The sequence below is a fragment of the Sus scrofa genome, chromosome 1 (genome assembly GCF_054392235.1).
Source record: "Sus scrofa isolate SSC_HxYL_T2T_F1_AM1 chromosome 1, Sscrofa_HxYL_maternal_Yorkshire_Landrace_v2.0, whole genome shotgun sequence".
Lineage (NCBI taxonomy): Eukaryota > Metazoa > Chordata > Mammalia > Artiodactyla > Suidae > Sus > Sus scrofa.
The window spans coordinates 44,972,501-44,988,036 of record NC_139383.1 but is presented as its reverse complement, the minus strand read 5'-3'; the positions used below and the strand labels follow the sequence as shown (position 1 = coordinate 44,988,036).

General features: G+C 38.4%; 3 protein-coding genes across 20 annotated transcripts in view; 1 reads left to right on the top strand and 2 right to left on the bottom strand.

The window, feature by feature from the left end:
* PHF3 (PHD finger protein 3) overlaps positions 1-15,536 on the bottom strand; it is a 1,103,753-nt gene that overhangs the window by 309,801 nt on the left and 778,416 nt on the right. The gene's annotated exons all lie outside the window — the stretch shown is intronic.
* The window catches only part of ZUP1 (zinc finger containing ubiquitin peptidase 1), a 106,129-nt gene that overhangs the window by 60,754 nt on the left and 29,839 nt on the right, over positions 1-15,536 (bottom strand). For 5 of the 18 annotated variants that reach the window (XR_014806547.1, XR_014806862.1, XR_014806572.1 and 2 more), the window contains one exon: positions 15,034-15,536. This exon is cut by the window's right edge and continues 327 nt beyond it. The exons of 12 other annotated variants lie outside the window; for them this stretch is intronic. The gene's annotated coding sequence lies outside the window, so the exon portion shown is untranslated. Of the gene's footprint in view, positions 1-14,154; positions 14,303-15,033 lie in introns of those variants that run through there. One more of the 18 variants, XR_014806664.1, reaches the window with a different exon arrangement.
* The window catches only part of RSPH4A (radial spoke head component 4A), a 20,649-nt gene continuing 5,260 nt past the window's right edge, over positions 148-15,536 (top strand). Inside the window, exons 1-4 of the mRNA XM_021089223.2 lie at positions 148-931; positions 5,689-5,923; positions 12,790-13,527; positions 15,180-15,327. Coding sequence (XP_020944882.1) covers positions 210-931; positions 5,689-5,923; positions 12,790-13,527; positions 15,180-15,327 — 1,843 coding nt within the window. The 5' untranslated portion in view covers positions 148-209. The remainder of the gene's footprint in view (positions 932-5,688; positions 5,924-12,789; positions 13,528-15,179; positions 15,328-15,536) is intronic.

Genomic DNA, 15,536 nt, shown 5'->3' with positions numbered 1-15,536 from the left:
CCAAATCACACAGCTAGGATTTTCATCTTTCTTGGTTTCCTCCCCAGAGTCCTAGCAACAAGTCTGTGTTGTTTCTCTTAGGGGGAGCCCTGCCTGGGGTTGCTATGGAGACAGGACGCTGTGAGACTTGGAGAGCAGCTAGGAACTAGGAAATCATCTAACAGACCTAAACAAAGCCACAGCCCTGTGTTGTCTCCTTTCATATCTGCATGCCCCCTTCATCCAGAACTTTTTTCCTCTTGATTTCTCCCATGGAAGACTCAACCCCCTTGAAGCAAGAAAAAGAAAACCGAGAACTTAGGGAAGAAGGGCAACTGTGGGAAGAAATGCTAACAACTTTGTCCCAAGATCCTGAGCCTGGGTTATCTGAGACCCCAAAGTTGGAGCAGGGGATGGAAACTAGATTCCAGCCCAGGAGTAGCCCTTCTGGGAGCCCCCAGTCTGGAGCCAGAACGCCTATGGATGACCTTGCAGGACCACGTGCATCATCTCCACCCTCCTCATCTCAGGAGCCCTCTGCCATTCCTTCTCTCTCGGCTCTGGCCAGGCAGGACCTAATGGCAACATGGCAGTCAGACAAGACCACTAGTGTGACTTCTGAATATGGGACACCTCACATTGACCATTTGGAACAATCATCTGATAAAGAAAAATCAATTTCTTATCAAACAAGTCATTCAGAGGGAAACACCTTTCAACAATCTCAGCAAACCAAATGTCACCTGTATGGATGGAGGGATGTGAGCTATAACAACTCTAATCAGAAAGAGCTGAGATTTGACATTTTTCAGGAAGAAGACTCAAACAGTATCCATGATCTGGACCAGCCTGAGTCTGGGGCTTCTGAAGTGGCCCCTAGCATGCTTGAGATTGCCATTCAGAATGCCAAGGCTTACCTACTAAAGACCAGCAGCAAGTCAGGCCTAAATCTGTAAGTCTTAGGGAAAATGGGGGCAGGGGAGAGGGGAGAGAGAAAGAGGGAGGAAATTTTGGCAAGGGAAAGGGGATATGAGTATCTCTGTGTGAGGATGTTTTTCTGAGGGTGAATGGAAATACATCTGAAAAGTCTATATTAGATAGAGAGTGACTTATTAACTGTTTGTATCACAGGACTCAAAATAAGTCACTGGTGGGGACTTTTCCAGCTTCTTTAAAATCTCTTGGTACACCGGAGTTCCCATTGTGGCTCAGTGGAAACGAATATGACTAGTATCCATGAGGACACAGGTTCGATCCCTGGCGTCACTCAATGGGTTAAGGATCCAGCATTGCCATGAGCTGTGGTGTAGGTCACAGATGCAGCTTGGATTCCCTGTTGCTGTGGCTGTGGTGCAGGCCAGCAGCTGCAGCTCTGATTCGACCCCTAGCCTGGGAACCTCCATAAGCTGCAAGTGCAGCCCCCCACCCCCACCACCAAACAAACAAACAAACCTCTTGGTACACAGAAATAAAATCTAGGAATTATGGAATCAGGTTTGAAAGAAATCATAAAGACAGTGAAGTCCAAGCATCTCTCCAAGATGCTTATTAAAAATGACTGCCTATGAAAAATCTAAGCATTCTTGTGCTTGTATGGCATGGTTTGAATCCCCACCCAGGCCAGCATTGGAGTGATAAATTACCCAGCTTAACCTGGAACTGTCCTGATTGAACATGGCAAGTTCCATATCCTGAGAAACCTCAGTCCTAGGCAAACCAGCAGAACTGGTCACTAAGTAGGCCACCCATCACATCTCTCTTTTTTTTTTTTGGTCTTTTTGCTATTTCTTTGGGCCGCTCCCGTGGCATATGGAGGTTCCCAGGCTAGGGGTCAAATCAGAGCTGTAGCCGCCAGTCTACACCAGAGCCACAGCAACGCAGGATCCGAGCCGCATCTGCGACCTACACCACAGCTCATGGCAATGCCGGATCCTTAACCCACTGAGCAAAGGCAGGGATCGAACCCGCAACCTCATGGTTCCTAGTCGGATTCGTTAACCACTGCACCACGACTAGAACTCCCACATCTCTCTTAAAATGTGATGACCAATGGCCCAGGTATCTTCTGACCATCTCATTATAGCTAAAATTTAGATCTTAAGATTGAGCATAGATTTCTAGATTCCTGCTTTCAGTTACATAATCATATGGTTAACAAAATTTTAGGCCTAGAAGGACTTAAGAAAATATCTAATATGATCCATTTCTTTTAAATGAGGGGATTAAGTCATGGGAAAATTAATTTACTCGAGGTTTTTCTGTCTCAGAGCAGTCACTGACTGTTCCCTCTTCTTCCGTCACTGTGCTTCAGCCACACAGCTCTTCAGTTCCCATGCTACTCCCTCTGCTAGACAGGAATCTTCCCTAGGTCTTCCTAAGTCTTTGCCTGGCTAACTTCTCATCTTTTAGAAACTTCCATTGAATTCTATCATAACAGCTTATTTTTTCCTTCACAGGTATTAAGGCCATAATTACATATAGGCATATAAATAGACCTAGAATTATAGACTCATATTTAATATCTGACTCTCCCATCAGACTACAGACCCAAGTGTAGGGACTATGTGAGTTTCGTACACCACTATATACTTATAGCATGGTGCTATCAGCTACTTTTTGAATAAAGAATGTTTTTTTGTTTGTTTGTTTGTCTGTTTTTTAAGGCTGAGGTTGTGGCACATTGAAGCTCCCAGGCTAGAGGTCAAATTGGAGCTTCAGCTGAAGGCCTATGTCACAGCCACCGCAACGTGGGATCCAAGCCACCTCTGCAATCTATGCCACAGCATTTGGCAATGCATGATTCTCACTTAACCCACTGAGCAAGGCTAGGGATCGAACCCGCATGCTCAGAGAGACTATATTGGGTTCTTAGCCTGCTGAACCATACTGGGAACTCCAAGGATGAATTAATGAATGGCAGCACAGGAAAAGCAGTCCAGACCTTTTGAATCCAGTTTAGGTCTCATCATAATTTGCCAATATGCCTTCTGATTAATCAGTAAACATTAAATGAATGTCCATTAAATATATAGAATGTAGCAAATGCTTGTAGCTATTACTTGGCTTTTTAAACTATGAGGTATAATTTTAAAGTCTGAAGAAAATGAAACCAATTTATATTTAATGTGAGAAATCTCTACGAAACCCAATATTAACAACTTATAATGTTACTTATAAATTACTCTTTTAAACTATAATTTACTCAAGCTTCAGGGATGTGATTTGCTGCTCAGTAGTAGATTCTACTTGAATTACTGATATAAACTTCTTGTCACAATTCCCTGGGTTAAATAACAAGCATGAGTTTATAAACTTTGATAAAATTCTAAAAGAGCTCATTATAAATGCCTGATAGTTCACTAAAAATTTAAAACAAAACTGAATACAAAAAAATAAAACAGGAAATCTTTGTTTGCTGAATTGTTTTATAAATGACATTACTTAAATAGCCAAATTTAACTTTCAAATGTTAAGTCTCTGAAATAATAAGTGAATACCTTCCATAATATTCATTATTCTTTTCTTTTTTTGTCTTTTTGCCATTTCTAGGGCCGCTCCCACGGCATATGGAGGTTCCCAGGCTAGGGGTCTAATCAGAGCTGTAGCTGCCAGCCTACGCCACAGCCACAGCAACGCAGGATCCGAGCCGCCTCTGCAACCTACACCACAGCTCACGGCAATGCCGGATCGTTAACCCACTGAGCAAGGGCAGGGATCGAACCTGAAACCTCATGGTTCCTAGTCTGATTCATCAACCACTGCGCCACGACGGGAAATCCAACTATTATTTTCTAAGTGTTATAGAATAGTTAAAAAAACGACTCTAGAGTAGTAAAAGATGATTTTAATTCCATCTCCTTTATGCAGATCTTATTTGGCAGCCTTTAAAGCTATTTTTATGTCAATTAAAACAATATTTAACTAAAATACAAAATCCGATGTTGGTTTTCACATTGTTGAGTAAAAGTACAGAAAAGACTTACTTCTTCTCTGCCATTCATAACATTTTGTTCATTTATAAAAAAGGCAGTATTTTTGGAAAGAATAATATATTCTTTATACATAATATTTGTCAATTACTTCACATTGGTTGCCTATATAATGTACATTTCTTTATTGGGCATTCCTAAAATCCATTAGATAAATACAGGTATTAAAGAAAAAACAAAAACAAATAGCTAGAATCAATTAACAGAGAGCAGACATTTATTGAGCATCCATTTTGTTTCACTATAATAAAGGAGGAGATATATTAAAACAACAAACAAAAACCGAATTTCAGCCTTGGAAGAAATTACTGCAGTTGCTGAATGGGAAGTACGTAAGGTACACAATTACACAGCAGCCTGTCAGTGATCAGAAAGGCCCACTCTACACTGAGGAAAAAATGGTTTCAGGAATGACCTGAGTGGTGAGGTTCTGAGGATGAAGTGGGTTTTAAATCATTTCTTGAGAGAAACGACATGTATGGGACACAACAAACAAAGGCTCTTGTTCCAACTTAGCAACTAAAACATGAGAGGGGTATTTAGTAGGTATATCTTGCTGGGACAGAAGTTCTAATTGAACTAATCATTAGAAATGAAACTGGAGAGATACAGTGCTTATCCACCAGAGAGACAATTTATGCAAGTCCCCACATTGGACAGAGGAATTTATATTTAGCCTGAGAGCAATTTGACAGGCATTTTCAGCTCTTTAATAGTAAATTCACATTGTAAATCTAGTATTTAATAAAGCACATCCTGGAGTTCCCGTTGTGGCTCAGTGGTTAATGAACCTGACTAGTATCCATGTTCTATCCCTGGCCTTGCTCAGTGGGTTAAGGATCCTGCACAGCAGTGAGCTGTGGTGTAGGTCACAGACGCAGCTCAGATCCCATGTGGCTGCAGCTGTGGTGTAGGCCGGGAGCTGCAGCTCCAATCGTACCCCCAGCCTGGGAACCTCCATATGCTGCGGCTGCAGCCCTAAAAAGACAATAAATAAATAAATAAAAATTTAAAAAAGCACATCCTAAGCACTTAGGTTTAAAATATAAGGAATTAATGACAAGTTACAGGATAATTAATGCATCAATAGAGAGGTTAAAGGTAGTTTCACTAATTCAGTTATGAAATAAAAAGCTATAGAAGTGTTTTTAATAGAAGAGAACAAAAAATATTAGAGTGTATCACATTTTAATAAAGGTTAGTGACATCTGAGGACACATTTTTTTCCATTGTGTCTGTGGGTGGGGGAGAGTTACAATATGAAATGTATTTTTTATAGGTCTAAAAACACTGAAGTACGTAATTGGATTAGGAAATGGGAAGGAAAATGATAGATTTTAAAAGAGTCAACTGGATTTAGAAATCAAACAATTTAATAAGGGGAGAGGAAGGGGGATGGTAAAAAAAGGAAAAAATAAGTTTAGTCACTTTTAAATATATAAAGATTTCAATCTGAAATGTGAAAATGTACCCAATATAGAATATATAGCTTGCTGTATTATCTTTTTCTTTAATAAGTTAAATATGCATATAATATTGAAGGCATCTCTAAATCAGTTCTAAGATAAGCTCTTCCTGGCAGTGGTAGAAGTTTTTCCACTGAAAATCTCTATAGCTTCCAGTTGTTAAAAGTTTCCTAAAAACCCACTGAAAATGCATAAAATGTCTCTTCAGATGCTTTTGACAGGGATATTATCTGTAATTTTCTCTTTTGGGGTAGATATGATCATCTTTCTGCAATGCTGACCAATGTCTTAGATAAGCGTCCTGAAAATGCTGTGGACATCATTGAAAATATCAGCCAAGATGCGAAGATGGAACACTTCAGTAAAAAATTGGATACACTCCAAAATGAGAATGAGATGCTTCCAACCTATGAAATAGCAGAGAAGCAAAAAGCTCTTTTTCTCCAGGGAAATTTAGAAGGAGCTGACCAAGAACTGGAAGATGAAATAGTAAGTCAGTCCTGTGATTTGTATAGGTTAATCTTGGGGTTTTATTTGAGATGAGTGGGGTGTAGTTTTAAATTCATACCCAGTGCCTGTTATAGCTTACTAAAACTATTTGCCACTTCATTTCCCACCACTCATCCACTCATTCCCTTGTTTAGAGTTTTTTATATTTTCATGTTGTATTTTAGTCTTTCACAGGCTTAGCTGTTAATTATATGTGAGGTTAACCTCCTTGATATCAGAGAAAATGGCTTCCTCATCCTTTATATTCTCCAAAGTGCTTGGTACAGAACTGCCTGTATAGCTGTTTCTTACTAAATATTTGCTGAATGAATTGATGTGTCACATAATTAAAAATTAGGTTTTAATCAAGTTTTCCCCTTCAATTTACTGGAGAAATAAAAAGAACTTCTAATGTCATTTGCATTCTCTTCCAAGACTACTTCTTCATATTGTGTCTTGAGAGTATGTATATTATGTTAATAGGAAGAGGAAAGAAACTATTTCTTCTAATCCCCATATATAAATTGCTGAAAATATTTACAGAGAACATTGGTGACAGAGATAAAAAGCCATCATTAGAGAACAAAATCGGCTGTATTATTGAAATGTTAGCTCCAAAGACTTCAAATTAGCATCCACTATTGTTTCCTAAATGCCTGTGTATTTGCAATTTATACTATGAGGAATTTATACTATCCATCTACTGACCTTCCATGTTCTGTTACCATCAGACTATTTAAAATCTGTCTATGTACTTGCCAGTTTGATGTTAGGCATAAGATATTTTCAGAATAGGACATAGAGTTCAGTCAGGGAAAGGTAGGAGGGTAGGGAGGCAGAGATACCCCCTTTGCACAGGAGGCATCTAGAGCCTTTGTAGGGAGACCCAAATGGACACAGTGAGATACCGAATACTCAGAAGGAACAGTTGCCAAAGACATTTTCTGACATCTGACACTGGCTGACTTTTTCTGAAAAAATATCTTATTCCAAACATTTGGTTATGTAGCCACATACAGTATTGAAAAGCCTGAGGGCAAACAGCATGTAGGACTCAGATGGCAGACACTCTTACGCACGAATTCATCAAAGAAAGCTTAGACTCCAGTATGAGAATAGGGCACTGGACCATCTATAGGCACAGCATTACAAACTAGGAATCTGCATCCTTACGAGATAAGAATACAAATAAGTTGTTTTGATCCTGGAACCTGAGCCTCTTATCCAGATTCCATCAATTTTTCCTAATAAATAGTTGTATTGGCTTTAGAGCAAGAATGAACCAAATCATTAGATGCAGATGAAAAATTCTACCTCAGAGAGTAGGAAGATGAAGGAAGAGGAAGACAGGTGCCTCTTGGAATCACTGAATTATGAGTTTTGTGGAAAACTCTGTCCCAGACTTATGTTTATAGTGTTAATATTTCTACTCATGTCTTTGACCACACCAGAATTCCTGTTCTTTGTCTTCAGCATTCATGTATTCCTTCACCCATTGATTTGCAAACACTGTGACCACCTATTGCATGTGAGGCACTGAGACATACACATGAAAAGACTTTCCTAACTTTAAGTTGGTTGTAGTTCAGTGAAATAGGTAAAAAAGATCACGGCTATTTGATTACTGCAATAATACAGATATATTGGAAAAAAACAGGGTCTTTGGATATTTTTTTTTCAATATAAATTTGAATCCTATCTCAACCACTTACTCCCTGTGTGACTAAGTGGCTAAACCTTTCCAAGCCTCAGGGATAATCACATGGCAACAACCAGAGGGGTAGAGGTAAGGATGTGGCACATTCTAGGAATTTAATGCATTGGGGCAGTTATTATTATATTGTTTTGACAAGCTATGAGACAAAATGAAGCCACAAACTCTGCTATTAGGAACTGGGCAAGGCTTTGTAATGGCAGTGATCTCTCATTTGGATCATGAAGGATAAGCAGAAGTTCACTAGGTGAAGATGATAAGGAATAAAATTCTGGGCAAGAAGTACAATAAAATGTCAGGAAAGACTATTTGGCATTTGGGAAACTGACTCAGATTTGAGGCTTTAAAGGCAGACTGCTGGGAGTTCCCATCATGGTGCAGTGGAAACAAATCCAGCTAGGAACCATGAGGTTGCAGGGTTTGATCCCTGGCCTGGTTCAGTGGGTTAAGGATCCGGTGTTGCCGTGAGCTGTGGTATAGGTCACAGACGCGGCTCCGATATGGCATTGCTGTGGCTGTGGCATAAGCCAGCAGCTATAGTTTCGATTCGACCCCTAGCCTGGGAACATCCACATGCTGTGGGTGCGGCCCTAAAAAGAAAAAAAAAAAAAAAAAAAGGTAGACTTCATGGATAAGAAATTTCTCTCTTGCCTATGATGGGAAGTTAATAGAGGCTTTTAACAAAGCATGGTCTGACTTATGGTTTAGGAAGATAACTCTGGTGATAACATGGAGGAGAATGAAAAAAGAAAGGTTAGAACAGGGACTAGGAGGAGAGCATAGAAGCCTTCTGTAATAGAACAAGTAGTCAGGGTGGAGACTAGTGTGACAGAAATGAATGGGAAAGGAAGGGATGATGCCGACAGCTTGTTAGGTGGTAGAATCAATAGGACTCTAAATGTGTGGGTCCAGGGAGTCGGAGCAAGGATGACTGAACTTTCTTGTTCAGGAAACTGAGTGATGGTGATGTCTTTGGCGAAGTTAGGGTATATACAAAAAAGAAGAGTTTGAGAGGAATATGAATTAAATCTTCATTTGAAGTATATGTAGATTAGTCAGACTGAAAGGTCTCATAGTTGGCTAGGAATAAGGGTGTGAAACTTAGGAGAAAAGTCAGAGAGGTAGGCTTTAAAACCTACATTATCACTTGGGGTAGTGCAGGAAAAATCTTCCAAGCATAAAGTGCTGAGTGAGAAGATGACTGAAATTTTGAGGACACCAATATTTAGGCCTCATTTAAGGAAAAAGAATCTATTTAAAAGACTAGGAAATATTTACAAGGAGATCCTGCTGAATAGCATTGAGAACTATGTCTAGATACTCATGTTGCAACAGAAGAAAGGGTGGGGGAAAAACTGTAATTGTAATGTATACATGTAAGGATAACCTGACCCCCTTGCTGTACAGTGGGAAAATAAAAAAAATTAAAAAAAAAGACTAGGAAATAATAACAGAGGACACAGAAGGATCAAGAGCGACTGGTGCAATAGATAGCAAAGAGAGTCTTCAATCAGGTATCAAAGAGATGAGGATTGAAAAGTGTCATTATGCTTATTTTGACACCCAGTTTAATTTTCAATCCAAATTATAATATACATAAGAACAGATCATCTGTAAGAATAGCCAAGTGCTCATAATTTTTCAGTCTAAAGGCTGTTCTGCCAAGTTAGCCCTAGCTCAGTTAACGTTACTTTTACTTTCTCAAAAATGTTTTTCTAGAGTTCACTTGAGACTCTATTTTGATTTTCCTATATTTATTTTTTGGAATTGTTTCTGATTTCCTTATTTTAAATGCAAAAATTATTTAGCGTAAGTAGGAGCAAGCATCTAACTAAATCATGTCTTCAAATGTAGTCATGCCTGAGCACTTATTATATTCTTTTTATTAATTCTGTATATTATTCTATATAAAGGATATCATATTGATTTTTATTTATCCTATTACCATATCTATATTATATTATTTAGTAAATATCAATAATATAAAACATAAAAACATTATAAACGTATATGTAAAATTTTTAAAAAACATGTGGGTAGGCAGGTTTTGCTATATTTTATTATTGCAGGATAGTAAAGGGGCCATTTAAATTCTCTTATAAAGAGATGATGTTGGACTTCTACCGTTCATAGTGGTTATGAAATCATTTCTACTTAAAATACACACAAGAAGATAGCTAATATATTGAGTGTAAGACACAGTGCTGCAAGTTACATTTACAAGTAATGGGAGAAAACTGAAATTCAGAAATTAACAGAATATGATCTAAATCTTGAAAGAAATGTCAAAGAAGTGGTGGGAGGGAGTTCCGGTCTTGGTGCAGCAGAAATGAATCCGACTACAAACAATGAGGTTGAGGGTTTGATCCCTCTCTTCGCTCAGTAGGTTAAGGATCCGGCGTTGCCATGAGCTGTGGTGTAGGTCGCAGACACCGCTCAGATCTGGCATTGCTTTGGCTCTGATGTAGGCCGGTAGCAACAGCTCCCATTAGACCCCTAGCCTGGGAACCTCCATATGCCTTGGGTGCAGCCCTAAAAAGACGAAAGACAAAAAAAAAAAAAAAAAAAAAGGAAGTGGTGGGAAAAAAGTAGAGCTAATAGCAAGATGTTTAAAAAGGAAAAGAGAAGTAAGCAGTTCTGCCTTATTTTTTATTTTACTTAAAAATCTTTTCACACATCTTTTATTGAATTTTATATTTGTGGATATCACCTTTTAGAGAACTTACAGTGAACAGGATATAAAACACGATCTAACTGCCAATGGAAATTCACATGTTAAATTGTGGTAAAAGCTAGAAAATTAGAATTGATTGTAAGGTAGTCTTTTCCTTTTAACTTTAGAAAGTAAAGAACTAATTGTTGAGAAAGTGAATAAGATTCTAAAATATCACTACAGAAAGGCTTGGGGTTTTTTTTAATTGAAGGATAGTTGATTTACAATGTTATGTTAGTTTCAGGTGTAGAGCAAGGTGGTTCAGTTACATATATATATATGTATATATATATATATACACACATTTGTATATGTATTTTTCAGATCATTTTCCATGATAGTTTTATCATAAGATATTGATGTACTCCCCTGTGTTATATAGTAAATCCTTGCTACTTATCTATTTTATGTGTAATAGTTTATTTCTGTTAATCCCATATTCCTAATTTACCCCCATTTTCCCATTGGTAGCCATAAGTTTCTCTTCTGTGTCTGAGTCTGCTTTCTGTTTTTTATATCGATTCATTTGCATTATTTTTAAAATTCTACTTATAAGTGATATATATACAGTATTTGTCTTTGTGTTTGGTATGATTCTCTAGGTCAACTCATGTTGCTGCAAATAGCAATATTTCATTTTTTTTTACGGCTGAGTATTCCATTGTGTATCTGTATATGTGTATATGTATATATATACACACACCACATCTTCTTAAATTAATTGTCTGTTGATGGGGACTTGGGTTTATTTCCATGTCTTGACTAATGTAAATAGTGCTTTTATGAACATTGGGGAGCATGCATCTTTTCAAATTAGTGTTTTTGCTTCTTCAGATACACACCCAGGCATGGAATTGATGGATCATATGGTGGCACTATTTGTTTAAGGAAACTCTATACTGTTTTCAATAATGGCTGTACCCAATATATATTCATACCAACAGTGTAGGAGAGTTCTGTTTTCTCCACACCCTCTTCAGCATTTATTTGTAGATTTTTTGATGACAGCCCTTCCGACCAGGGTGAGGTGATACCTACTGAGGTTCTGATTTGCATTCTCTGATAATTAGCAATGTTGAGCATCTTTTCACGTGCCTGATGGCCGTCTGTATGCCTTAGGAGAATTGTCTGTTTAGGTCTTCTGACCATTTTTTTTTATTGAGTTTTTTTTTTTTGTTTTTTGTTTTTTTTTTTTTGTCTTTTGTGTTTTTGTTGTTGTTGTTGTTGCCATTTCTTGGGCCGCTCCCGCGGCATATGGAGGTTCCCAGGCTAGGGGTCGAATCGGAGCTGTAGCCACCAGCCTACGCCAGAGCCACAGCAATGCGGGATCCGAGCCGCGTCTGCAACCTACACCACAGCTCACGGCAACGCCGGATCGTTAACCCACTGAGCAAGGGCAGGGACCAAACCCGCAACCTCATGGTTCCTAGTCGGATTCGTTAACCACTGCGCCACGACGGGAACTCCGAGTTGTTTTTTTTTTGATATTGAATTGTATGAGTTGTTTGTATATTTTTGGAAATTAACGCCCTGTGGCAGCATCATTTGCAAATATTTTGTCCCATTTTGTAAGTTGTCTTTTTGTTTTGTTGATGATCTCCTTTGCTGCGCAAAAGCGTTCGTTTGATTAGGTCCCAGTTGTTTATTTTGCTTTTACTTCTTTTGTCTTAGGATACTGATCTAAGAAAACATCGCTACAATTGTTTCATGGTGTTGCAACTTATATTTACCTCTTTAAGACATTTTGAGTTTATTTTTGTATAAGGTGTGAGGGAATGTTCTAATTTCATTGGTTTACATGTAACTGTCCAGCTTTCTCAATACCACTTGCTAAAGAGACTGTCTTTTCTCTGCTGTATATTCTTGCCTCCTTTGACCACAGGTGTGTAAGTTTATTTCTGGGCTCTCCATTCTGTTCCATTGATCTAAATATATCTATTTCTGTTCCATGCTGTCTTTTTTTTTTTTCTTTTCCTTTTTTTTTTTTAATGGCCTCATCTATAGTGTATGGAAGTTCCTGGGCTAGGGGTCAAATTGGAGCTGCAGCTGAAGCCTACATCACAGTCACAGCAACACTGGATCCAAGCCACATCTGCGACCCACACTGCAGCTTGTGCAACGCCAGATCCTCAACTCACTGAGTGATGCCAGGGATCCTCAGAGAGACAGTGTCAGGTTCTTAATCTGCTGAGCCACAATGGGAACTCCTACCATGCTGTTTTGATTGCTGCAGCTTTGTAGTATTATCTGCAGTCTGAGAGGGTTATGCCTCCAGCTTTGTTCTCTTCCTTAGGATTGCTCTGGCAATTCTGGGTCTTTTGTATTTCCATAAAATTTTAGAATTGTTCTAGTTCTATGAAAAATATCATGGGTTTTTTGATAGGGATTGCAAACAATTCTCTTATGGATAAAATATTAACCAAGCACTTGTATTCCCAGGCAGAACACTCTCTTCCAAATGTAATGGAGTCAGCTTTTTATTTTGAACAAGCTGGAGTTGGTTTGGGCACGGATGAGACTTACCGCATATTTCTTGCCCTCAAGCAGCTTACTGACACCCACCCAATCCAAAAATGTCGTTTCTGGGGCAAGATCTTAGGTCTGGAAATGAACTATATTGTAGCTGAAGTGGAATTTCGTGAGGGAGAAGATGAAGAAGAGGTGGAAGAGGAAGATGCACCTGAAGAGAGGGACAATGGAGAGCATGAAGCTGATGAAGATGATGAAGATGAATTACCAAGGTCCTTTTACAAGGCCCCACAGGCTATTCCAAAAGAGGAAAGCAGAACAGGTGCCAACAAATATGCCTATTTTGTTTGCAATGAACCAGGAAGACCATGGGTGAAGTTACCAGCAGTTACACCTGCACAAATTGTTATTGCAAGAAAAATCAAGAAATTTTTCACTGGGCGACTGGATGCCCCCATCATAAGCTACCCACCCTTCCCAGGAAATGAGAGTAATTACTTACGAGCACAAATTGCCAGAATTTCAGCAGGGACTCATGTCAGCCCTCTAGGATTCTATCATTTTGGTGAAGAAGAAGAAGAGGAGGAAGAAATAGAAGGTGGGAGAGATAGCTATGAAGAAAACCCTGATTTTGAAGGCATCCAAGTGATTGATCTAGTGGAATCCCTCTCCAATTGGGTTCATCACATACAACATATACTCCCTCAGGTAGGGGCTTTGCAATTCTCAATCTATCAGCCAGTCTGCAAATATTGATTAAATTCTGTCTACAATGCACACAATATATATAAGACAAAGACTTTCAGACTCTAGATAAAGAAAGAGACCATTAAAAAAATCTAGTGAAAACACTGAGTACTATATAATTTCCAAGTAGTATAGACCTGGGATCTTCAAACAGGTTAATTTCCAAATGGAAACAAAATAAATATTTCTGTAGTTCCCATCTTGATGCAGTGGAAATCCAACTAGGAACCATGAGGTTATGGGTTCAGTCCCTGGCCTCACTCAGTGGGTTAAGGACCCAGCGTTGCCATGAGCTGTGGTGTAGGTCGCAGATGTGGCTTGGATCTGACGTTGCTGTGGCTCTGGTGTAGGCTGGCAGCTATAGCTTTGATTAGACCCCTAGCCTGGGAACCTCCACATGCCGTGAGTGTGGCCCTAAAAAAACAAAAAAAATAAAAAAAATAAAATAAGTATTTCTATGGAGCATTTGACAAAATTATGTAAGGATTTATACTAGGTCTGGGGGAAAATTATTTCTATATGTTAAATATAGATGAGTACATTAATTTTGGGAACAGTTCAAATATTCTATTTATATAATACAAGGAATTTTTTTTTTTTAGCAAGAAAGATTAAAGATTCTAACAAAAACAAGAAAACAGTGTTATATAGCAGCTATACAGAACCTTTTCTGCCAGTGTTCTTAACAGCACTTTATATATATTATTTCATTTAAAACTTACAACTGGGGGAGTTCCTGTCGTGGCGCAGCGGAAACAAATCTGACTAGGAACCAGGCGGTGGCGGGTTTGATCCCTGGCCTCCCTCAGTGGGTTAAGGATCTGGCATTGCCGTGAGCTGTGGTGTATGTCACAGACACAGCTTGGATCTGGCGTTGCTGTGGCTGTGGTGTAGGCTGGCAGCTGTAGCTACGATTCGACCCCAAGCCTGGGAATCTCCACATGCCACAGGTGCGGCCCTAAAAAGACAAAAAACAAAAACAAAAAACCTCACAACTGTATGAAAGACTAGTATCCTTATCTGACAGATGAGGAAATTAAGATAGAGAATTTAGGAAATATCACAAGGGGAATATAGCTAATAAGCAACAGGGTCAGATATGAATGGGCAGAATGGGTCCAGGGTCCATACTCCTAATCAGTCTGTTGTTACTGTTTTACTGTCTCATTTGCAGGTAGAGAATTTTCATTATACTTTGATACACCTTAGATATACTCCATATATCTCTAGACGAGAGTTAATTGAGAAATTATAACCCCAACTCCATACCTAATCTTATCATATTTTTGTTGTTAATGATAATAACAGTAACTTACCTCTTTCATATAAATTAGTGAAATGCATTATTACCTTTTTCACTAAGGTTCTGATAATTTTAATACATAAGTGTTCTGTAACTTCAAGAAGGTGGCAAATTCTTGAAATAAATAGTACAATCTTTTGCTTGAAATAATGTAAATCAGAACAGCATTTGGTAAATATATATTGAATGAATGAATGATCACTATCCCACACAGCGGGATGTCATGCAGATAACTACCTCAATCCAAAGGAATATTCTCATATTTTAAGGTCTTCATTAGATTGCTAAATCTTGCAATATTTATACCCAGGGTCGCTGTAATTGGTTCAACCCCATACCAAAAAGTGAGGAGGAAGAAGAAGAAGATGAAGAAGAAAAGGAAGAAAAAGGAGAAGAGCCTGACTATATAGAACAGGAAGTGGGACCTCCTCTCTTGACACCAATCTCTGAAGATTTAGGTAATTTTATATACACTATATGTGTGTATGTGTGTGTGTATACAAATATATATACACACACATATATATAGGCATACATAAGTATGTACATATGTATATATGTACATATGTATATGGAGATACTATGGGATACATTCCAGACTACTGCACTAAAGTGAATATTGCAATAAAGTGAATCATAAAAATTTTTTTGTTTCCTAGTGCATAGA